Below are 10,867 nucleotides of genomic sequence, written 5' to 3'. Positions count from 1 at the left end.
ATTTTCACCATACAAGTATTTTTTACATTTTTTAATAAAAATAATAATCCTAATAGCATGCTAGTTACTTCTTCCGTTTCAATTTAGGTAGCACTTTCCAGATTTAGAAATTAAAATAACTCTATGTTTGATCATATTTTTTTACATATTTTCAATTGTTAGTTATTGTGATTTATAGTATTTTTACGTAGTTTTCAAATATATAATAAAAAAAATATGAAAATTTCATCTACAAATTCATGTCAATCCAAAATTATTTTACTCTCGAAATTCGAACAGTATCACATAAATTGAGTACCACATAAATTGATTGAGACAGATGAAAAAGTAATTTTTTTGTGCGTGTATGCTGACATTCTTATGAATAAGATGAGTTATTTTGATTTTCATACATTTAGAAGAAAAAAAATATTTGTTAATGTAAAGAAAAGATTATTAAAGTAAAAATGTTCTAGAAATATTAAAAAGTTATCACGGAAAATTGCTAGTAGTGTTGGAAAACTGTGGTCTACCTTTCAATCATGTTGATTTTTCAATGCATCAAATTGGTCACTATATTATAGTCCTCTTCAAAAATATATAATTTAAAAATTGTGGCAGCTTGGAATTGAAATCCTTTGACTAACTATGTACATATGGTTGGTAATTAGTTCTACATATTTTCTTTGAAGACTCTTATGTTTTATTCTTGGAAACTACGAGTAGTTGGAGAATTTTTTTTTATTTTTAATTTTGGTCATCCTAAACTCGTTTTGTTTGACTAGTGCAAGAAAGCTTTTATTCTTATTTTTGGTCTACCCATAGAGTTGAAAAATGTGCATAACTTTATTCATTGCAACCTTGCGTGATCAACAAATAGATCAAAGTAAACAAGTTGTAATTCTCGCATACTTGAGTGTAAGTTTGATCATCATATCCTCTGATCAAGATAGATTTGGCTTCGATATCATGTACATAGGATTGATTCAATTTTTAGAACAAATGTTCATGTCGAACACAACTTCTTTTGAGGCTAAAAAAATTGGAAAGATGTAAAAATTAGTTATAACATGTTGTGAAATAACCTATTGGACAAAAGTATTATTTAAATGTGTTCTTGGGGTATAGTTGAATGTAAATATTATGAATGTGAAGTGCATGTAAGATATTAGGTCGTGAAAGTTGGATCATCATTCTCGTAAAGACTTTTAGTCAAGAACTTTCTATAGACTTTTCATATCGCTTGAAGTCTTAATGAACAAAATCACTCACAAGTATTGATAGAGATGAAAAATACTCGGTAAATTAGTATAACACAAGGTGGACCGAACACTTATGTTATGTAGAAAATAATTTGGAATTTGGAGGTTTGAACAAATATTTCAACAATGTTTATGCTAAGAGCGGATCGTGGGTCGAGCTTGTCACACCAGGCTTGTCCGGGTTACCTCTCCTATGTGGTTTGCGAGCTATTGCATAGGAGCGGGGGTTTTACCCTGTGCGCATCCAAAAGATAGCGGTTGCGGGTTTCCCTTGTCATAAAAAAAAAGAGTGGATCGTTATTGCACACTAGCTAATCAATATGGGTATGCAGGAGAGAATTGCATTGATATTTCCAATCTCATCGCAATCTTGCATGATCAACAAAGGGATCAAAGTAAACGAGATATCTTTTCATACAATTTGACTTCAGTATTTTATAATATGAAAGAAAAATATAATGAAATCTATTTTAAACCATATGTCTTGGACGAACACAACTTTTCTTTGTAAGACTAAAAAATTATTGAAAGATGTGCATGTTGTAAAATGGTATACTAAACAAGTGTTCATTTAGAGACAAATTCAGGATTTGAAGATGATGGGTGCACCACAAACAGAATGAAATTCTAACTCAATCCCATCACCACGAAATCAGGAGGGACACATGGTTTCACCAATGCACCAATTAATTTTTAGTGTTTTTATAGTGCCTAATGAAATATATCTCATATCTCAAATTATATATATATACGTAAATTTTTTCGAAGTTAACGAATGCACATGCACCTTCATACGTACATGTGGGTCCACCTCTATGTTCTTTGATTGTATTCTTAGGGCACAATTGAATGTAAATATTATGAACGCAAAAGCATAGAATATCAGGTCAAAAAACTTGGGCCACCATTCTCTTAACATCTAGAAGGTCGGTATTAATGAATGAATTAAAATGTCTTGTCAGTACACATATAATTAAGTCCTAAGAGAGGGCTGCCACCAACTTGCATCCATTAGACCCCACTTATTAGAATTCATCCAATACATATAGTGGAGTGAGTACCAATTGGAGCAATAAAATAGAGGGATTTATCTTCATTAGGTGGCCACTGAACCTCACAATTGGCCTGCAAATAGTGTATGACATTTGGTATAAGCCAGCGGTTAGCGTGTTAAGTTTTACTAATCTATTTCCCACGACAAGTAATTATAATTATAATACATCAAAGTTAAGTAAAATTTCTCAATCCACCTACCAAAATCTAATATTATACGAAAAGATAAAAGAGTTAAATCATTTGTATACATCGCTAGCACTCAAAAAATCAAAAACAGATTTTCATGTAGTTTCAATAAGTCGTAAAACATCTAGCTTGGGGTTGATGTCTATAATTAAAAAAAGATTACATATTTTAAAAGGTTAACTTATCTACGTAATACATGTCTGAAAACAAGCCCATAAGGAAAAATTTAAACTACAAGTGTCTAATAAAAAACACCAATGTTCAAATGAAACATGTCATAGTTCCTACCAAAAAGCTAACCCAACAAAATCCAATTTTTTTCTAGACTAGACCTTCGGAATTTTTCAGGGTTCATACATGCATTGATCCAGTCGAAGAACCTGCTCCAGAGCGACTACTCCGCCAGAGTGCGTTGATGTGAATGGAGTTGGAAGCTAGTCAATTCCCCACTCTTTGCGCCATCTCTGACCATCATTTTTTCTTCAAGAAAATATAAGCCACAGACCCACTAGTATTATTCTTCTCATTGTTTTATCGTCTACCACGTTGGAATTAGCTGTCTTCAACGTTGGAAATACGTTTGTCCAACAACCCACTTGTTGCTTAATCAAACGCCAGAAATTCTCCATACCACAGTTACCCCCAACCTAAAACAATGCCATCCACTCGCTGACAGTAACACTTTTCCCAATGTCATTTCAAGTTTAAACACAAAAACAGATTTAATTCCAGTTCTACTAGTAAACAAAAGATGGAGCAGAAAAATTATAACTTGATCTGATAGCAGGGATGACAACTTCTCATTGAACCATAAACTTCTTTTATACATCGTTGACATAGTAGAGGAGTACAGACATATATTGATCATTATAAAACACCTATATGGCCACAATACACAACCTTTACCACAATAAATTACACAACCTTGATCACAACAAATATTATATATTGCACATCTTAGCAGTACATCATATTTAACCAGAAAGCACAAAACTCCGCATTGACACACGCACCCATGTGTATACACAAAAGATACTCGCTTTCTTAACCATCACTTCACCATTTGTTTATGTACATTGTTGTTTGGATGGGCTGGTTTAACGACTGCACTACCAACTCTAAGGTTACAAAGCAAAGCATCGCGTCCAGTTAGAAGGATTTGAAAGAACTTATCTGTCTCCTTTGCTAGGAGATCTAGTCCTACCGAAAAAATTTCTGTTTTTTTAGTCAGATCTAAAGTTAGAAGTTCCAACTGTGCCGCGTTAATAGGGTCTATTCCATCCTGTATCACTGGGTATATCTTCTTGACACTAACATCCAATGCTTCAAGCTCCTTCAGTGCTGTGAATTTCCCTCCAGAATATATGCCCCTGATCTCAGCACTAATAAAATCACGAAGATCAACAAAAGCTTCTGTCCACAAGCAAGTCTCATGAACCTGCAGATCCTTCAATTTTGCTGCAGAACCCGAGAATGCAACAGCAAAGATGCTACATATGAAAACAGTTGCAACCCTCACTCCATACATCGCATGCATCAGAACCTTCCCTTTAGCAGAATTCTTAATCTTGGGTAGGTTCAGTGATTCAGTGAGGCTGTCCAAGATGGCAAAGCAATTTTCCAGTCTATGGTTCTTTGCATTAATGTGCTGCTTCCATCCATCCAATGAAGAACGAGCCTTCATGAACTGTGTTGAGGAGCCATCCAGCTTGTGCAAGCTGCACTGAAGATAAAGGTGGCCTTGGCTAAGCCTGGAAATCTCAGAGCTGTAGGCTACACACATATCCAGCATCCTTAAACTATTGTCCAAGTAGACACCAATCCACTTCTCATCCCAGTCAGATACAGGAAGCTCGAGATCAGTAATAAGAGTTTTCACATCTGTATGGACTGCACAAAGTGTGCTTATTGCTTGTTTCATCCATGAAAGGCTAAGGATATCTTCCTTGCCTCCAGGTTTAAGACTCTTGAGTCTCCCTGCTAAGGTCTGCTCAAATGAATTCAACAGAGCAAGGAGTTTAGGAGACAAATATGAGCCCTTGGGTGATAATATCATTTTAAACGGATTTCCAAATCGGTGATGACGGTGTGATTCCTGTTGTAGACTCATTTCAATATAAGATAAACTGCACAGAAACAGAGAAAAAGACACCATGAACAAGTTATTCAGCAAAAAGAGTTCTAGTTTTTTTCCCACAAAACCACCCAACATACAATTAAAGAAGCTTCCCCTTGTATGTGTAGTAAATATTCTAGCATACTTCTCTTATAACAACTGTATGCAAACTATACTATTAGTGATATGCAGCAAATAATAAATACTACTTGATAATCAAGCTTCAAAGAACCAACAAGGTGCATCTCACAACTTCAAAAAAAAACTCTAGCCAAGCAAAAGAGAAGCTGCATAGCAAAGCCAAACCTAGCATATTCACTGAGGTGTCTAGTAACAGAGAAAGCCAGAAAGGCTGGGCTTCCCCTTTTACCAGACACACCCTTTCAACCAAACACATGACACAGCCTCACACAGAAAATCCACTCAACCATGATAAGCAAAACAGCTCTCTATATTCTTGATAATAATTTTTTAGGGGAAAAGAACTATAATCAACTTTAACACCTTAGCGCTTAACTCAAATCCATACCAAAAGAAAATAAGTTATATCTATCTAGTCAAAATTAAAGATTATTTTAGCACAGATCCTTCTATGTATCTAAAATTAACTCATCATCCATGCTTTTAAGTACACATGTATACATAGATCTAAACCAACTCATAATCCATGCTTTCAAGCACACACACGTACATAGATCTAAAACCAACTCATAATCCATGCTTTTAAGCACACAAATACACATAGATCTAAAACCAACTCATAATCATGCTTTTAAAGCACACAAATATACATAGATCTATCAGAATTATTGAAAATTTATAATTATAGCCCTGAACATGCATAGATCTAACCGAAATTCATGTTTTCAGCTCAGGTACATCTATCTCTCTCAAAAAACTGTAAATTCATTATTTTCACAAAAATAAATGCATAGATCCAAACTAAACTCCAGTATTTCAACTACATAAAACCAAATCAAACCAAATAAAGCATCAATTACATCCAAAAAGCTACCTGATAGTCGGATAATTCAAATCCGGGGATAAACCAAAACGGTCAACGCTTAAAAAGCTGCACCGATTCTCGCAAAGCTGTATCAAAAATCTACGAGTCAAAACCTAAAAAGCTGTAAAAAAAGAATAAAAAAGAAAAACTAAAAGTGAGAAGAGGATTTGCCGTACCTGATATATAAGTACAGAGACGAAACGGTAAAGAGAAGAGTTGTGGAAATTTCGCAATACGCGTTGTAGAAATAAGGAGACGATTGGGTTTTGTTTTATATGGACGATAGCGTCATTTTACCAAATTGGCCGTTGGATTTTGATTATACCACGTGTGCACAATCAAGTGGCGAGCCTTTTTTTTTTTTTTTAGTGAAATACTTAGGAGAATTATTGGAGTGTAGGACCCACTTGAATAAGAAATATCATTATACATTTCACATTTGTAATGATGTGAAATGGTCCAAACTTATCTTTAAAAAATGTGAAATACTTTCTATGGTCAGTTTTTAAGTTTGCGGAAAATATTTTAAGTTAAATTTTTTTTTTTTATTAATATACATTTTAAAATATCAATCAAATCTACATAATTTGGCTTTTAAAAGTGAAACATGACAAATAAAGTTGAAAAAGAGAACAATTTAAATTTGATAATTGATTTTCTTAGCTATCTTTTCCTTGTTCCTCTAGATAAGTTGTAATTATAATAATTATTTTTTCACTTTTAAAAATAATATGTCGGAACTGTTGTTGTTCTCAATGTTAAAATGCTCACAAAAAGAAACCTCTAATATTTTTACTCAAAGTTATTTATGTAATTAGATATTTCCTTCGCATATAATTCACTTTTCTCAATTATTAGCTTCGTTGGAAGATCATGAACTTTTGACTACTATAATCTTACGTTAATCACTAAAATACCATCATAAATGATTTAAAGGATGACTTATGTATATATATGTATTTGTGTTTTGCATTGATAGATTAATGTGGGATACACATATCGCTATTAATATTTTGAGAAAGTTAATTTGATGATGAAATTGTGATGAAAAAGTTTCAATTCGTGTGAAAATTAAACATATTGATACAATTGATTGTTGTTTAAAATTTATTTAAATTGATTTGAGGTTTGAGAGTACTCGTTATTAGTATTATCTTTGGACAAATTCAAATTATTTTACTTAGTCTAATTTGATTATTTTTCTTCTAAAGAAAAAGTCTCACATGTGTTCCCAAACCTTTGATATAGTCAGACAAATTTAACTATCTTGGTAATGATAAAATAGTTGTATAACTCAACTGTTAGAGCAAATTTGAATCATTTTACAAAAATCAACCATAATTTTGATTATTTTCTTGGTTCCTAAAAAATAATTTATCCCAAAACAACGATTTAACTAAACAATATTCGTACTCATGCTCTTATAAGAGTATTTTCATAATTAATTTTAAGTAAAATTTGAGCGTAAATACATAAGAAAATTAGTATTCTAAAACACTTTTTATGTTATACTCAATTAATCATCAAACGGTTTCTTAATTGGGTAAAAACAATTACAAAAATTTAATATTATGGGCTTGTGTTTGAAATTCTATGGCAGTCATATAATTTCTAGATTTCTCTTGTTATTGTTTCTTCTTATAGATTTTATCGTGCTCTTCTTATTAATTGTTATGCTTTCTTCATTGTTTTCTTGTTCGTTTACTTGAGTTTGATGTATTTGAGCAGGACAGTCTCTCTACCTCCACAAGATAGTGATAAAGTACGTATACTTTAATGTATACTTATTTAGTTGAATTTTAGAAGAAGAAAAAATTCAGAATTATTAGATTGAGATAATTAAATTTACAAGTTATATAATAAGAACTTCCTCAATATTTATATAAAGTCCCACACAAACGCCGGAATTCAACTTTCACTTTTATTAGGTATTTGAAAAATACTAAATAGATATTTTTCACTTTAAATTAATCACAAAAATTTACTCTAATTTTCAAAATATTTTTTCAATTTAAAATTATGTTTTATAAATATTTATAATTTTCATGGCGAAACGCTTCTAGAATAACTTTGTGATATTTTGATTTTGGTAGTGATGAGATGGCGTGTAGAAAATTAAAAACGGTAAGAATATTTTGGTAAATTTCAACCGACAGACAGTCCACATTGTTTGTTTTGTTGTGAATTGTGATCGTCATGTCATGGTTGCATTTGCTTATAATACTTCTCTGTACTTCTCATTTTCTCAAAAAAAAAAAAAAAAAATGCTACCTTGACTTATTTTTGGAAAAATTTCTAACTTAAAACGTCATATTTGGTGCTGCTTTTAAGGCTTTGCACTTGTATTTTAAGTAGGGGTGGGCATAAATACCTGAAAACCGAAAAATCGAACCGAATCGAATTATTTCGGTTCTTCGGTGTTTCGGTTTGGTGTCGGTTCTTTATTTTCGGAACTTCAGTTCTTTGGTTTGGAGTTCAGTGTAAGGGTCCCGAAACTACGGTGCACCGAAGAATTGAAGTTTTATTAAATAAATTTAAAAATATTTAAATTATATTACTTAATAATACTTATATATTTTGACTCAAAATATTTACTTGGTGTTGTGTTTTAAAAAAAAAAAATGTGTGGACAAGTCTTTGTAGACCTTGTTTTGTGAGTAAAGATAATTGTTGTATGCTCTTTACCATTTATCTGTTTGCTGATTCTGTCATTGTATATTTAGTTGGTCATCTCTATAGCAACATGGGAGGGTAAATAATTCATCTAATTAACAAATCCTTTGGCATCTTTGCTAGAAACATAAACAAAATTTGAATTCTTCTAGTTAAAGAATCATCTATGCTACGTCTTCTTAATTATAAATTAAACACATGAAACTCTTAAGACTTTATCATATTCCCTCTTTATTTTTATTCACACCGAAAAATCGATTTAAAAACACTGAACTAAACCTAACCGAAGTAGAAAAAACTGAACAAAACCGATCTAGTTTGATATGAAATATGGTGCACACTTTTTTAAAACCGAATCAAAATTTGATTACACCGAACCGAACGCCCACCCCTAATTTTAAGGCAACAAGCAATGAATCAGGTTGCCTAACAATGTTATAACTGGTCAATTAAAGCATGCCTAACAATATCGCACTATTTAATATTCCTTTGCACTTAGGTAACTCTTAGATATTTTGTTAGACGTGAGTAATTTAGTTGCAAAGTGGGGAGGGAAGCATGTAGAGAATTGGAGACGCAAGAATTTCTTTTCCTTTTCTCTCGAAATGTGTTGAAGAGTCCTGCCTCCGGTAAAAAAAATTAGGCGAGATTTATAAAATTTATTTCTTTATTTGATATATAGATCAGAACTCATTCTAATATTTGTATACTGGTATTTGACATCCATATTAAAATTATGCATGCATTAAATATTCAATTCTGAACGTGAGATAGGATAATGAAAAAGGAAGGAATATTCTTTACAAAATGCTTGCATTATTTTTTGGCAAATTTAGAAAAATTTCTAAGGTGCTTTTAAGGTTTTGCACTTGCATGTGTATTTTAGCAGCAAGCAAATAGCAATGGATGAATTTTTTTGACCAAAGTCGAAATGGTCAATTAAAGTATGCGTTATAATTTTGCTTAATTATTTTTAATTAAGAATAGCAAGAATGTCTTGCAGTTTAAGCTAAATCTTTTTTAGTAATTAATTTATATTACTATATATTGTATCTATCACCTACCAAGGAACTTTTCCATTCAAGTTATAGTTTACATTTTTTGTATATCATACTGCTTTCTTTGAGATTGCAAATACATAGCAAATTAAATGACAACTTTTTAAATCTTTAAAGTAGAAGAAGACTAAGTTTTTCAACATAAAAAGGAGAATAATACAAAGGGATAATAATGGCTAAGTACTTGAACACATGTCTTATTACTAGCCTATTCATGTTTTTGGCTGAGGAGTTCAGAGCTCTGTGTCCGTCATAGTATTAGCATATCCATTTAATTTTTATTTTTGGTATCTAATATCATCTTTGATTTCCTGTGTTTAAGTAACTGTACCTTGTTGTTATTGTTACGGTTCTTTGGATATATGTTCCGCACTACTTTGCTATTAGCTGTAATGTTTTTCTTTTAATCTTTGAAGTTTGAACACATAAAATCCTTTGACACAGTTTGCAATTTCAATATTTTCTTAGTGGGCTAAATTAGCATGTCAACTAATCTTGAATAAGTTCAGTTGCCAAGTATGATTCGGCCCAAAAGTGATAGTTGGGCCTCCAACCTTATATTGGGCCCAATTAGAGTTAAGCAAAATCTGGTCCTTTATTACCAAATTAACTAGACCAATATTCTATAAGAATTGCACTCAGCAGTCAGTTTCACTTTGCTATTCAAGTTATATTAATTTTTTTCAAATTATTTTATTTGTAACTAATGTTGGCAAATCTTCGAACAAAAGTTTGCCCTTTCTTAATTATTGTATGTATAACCAAAGTTGTACACAAATGGAATGAGTTGTTGAATATTGAAATTGCAATAGTTTATCCTCCTCTGGATATGTTATTGTTGTTATTGTCAAATGGTTTTAAATTTGGCTTCGACAAACTCAACTTCAATATCCTATATCTGAAGTTGATTTTGAAACGACTAAACTTAGAAAACAGAAAAAGATAGTATAAAATGGGAGTTAGTAAAGAACCAAAAGACCCCTCAAATTTATTAATCAAAACATCTTACTGTAGTAAAGCAGCATAATAAAAGCATCACATGAATGCATACTAACTTCCAACAGCAACAAGCAATCTTGCTGCCAATTCATAAATATCTCTTCCTCAGCACAAACCTGTTCCATTTATTACTCTATTCTTACTCTAAACAAGCAACCAACCCCATAGGACAAAAAAAAAAGGACTTAAATAAACACCAAAAAGAATTAAAAGCCAATCTCAACTATATAGTATTAGAAATCTGACATTTAGGGCCCATTTGGCCATGCTATATGGTATCATGATATGGAATCATGATATGGTATCATGATATGAAATCATGATATGGTATCATGATATGGAATCATGAGATGAAATTGAAGGTTTGTTTGGACATGCGATATGAAATTTTTGTGTTGTATATTTTCTCATAAACATAAAAATCTCATAAGTTGTAAAACTATTAAAATAGCCCCAATTGTTTATTCAATCTTATCAAATAAACAAAAAATTATAAAATCGCATAATAAATTATTACAAAGTTATTTGTTCT

The 10,867-nt window shown here is 31.6% G+C and overlaps 1 protein-coding gene across 2 annotated transcripts; it reads right to left on the bottom strand.

Annotated features, from left to right (window-relative positions):
- Window positions 1–3,261: 3,261 nt before the first annotated feature.
- LOC102580552 (protein BPS1, chloroplastic-like) lies at window positions 3,262–5,887 on the bottom strand. 2 transcript variants are annotated; one of them, XM_006339555.2, is made up of 3 exons: window positions 5,782–5,887; window positions 5,615–5,691; window positions 3,262–4,609 (listed from the first exon to the last, which is right to left on the bottom strand). In XM_006339555.2, the coding sequence occupies exon 3, from the start codon at window positions 4,591–4,593 to the stop codon at window positions 3,535–3,537; it is 1,059 nt and encodes a 352-aa protein (XP_006339617.1). In that variant the 5' UTR covers window positions 4,594–4,609; window positions 5,615–5,691; window positions 5,782–5,887; the 3' UTR covers window positions 3,262–3,534. The 2 variants fall into 2 exon arrangements, with proteins under 2 accessions (XP_006339617.1, XP_015167484.1); XM_015311998.1 differs by having other exon boundaries at window positions 5,615–5,704; window positions 5,782–5,863.
- Window positions 5,888–10,867: the final 4,980 nt, after the last annotated feature.

This window comes from Solanum tuberosum, unplaced genomic scaffold (assembly GCF_000226075.1).
Source record: "Solanum tuberosum cultivar DM 1-3 516 R44 unplaced genomic scaffold, SolTub_3.0 scf00010, whole genome shotgun sequence".
NCBI lineage: Eukaryota > Viridiplantae > Streptophyta > Magnoliopsida > Solanales > Solanaceae > Solanum > Solanum tuberosum.
The sequence above is the reverse complement of the archived record's forward strand: the minus strand, read 5'-3'. Positions and strand labels throughout refer to the sequence as shown.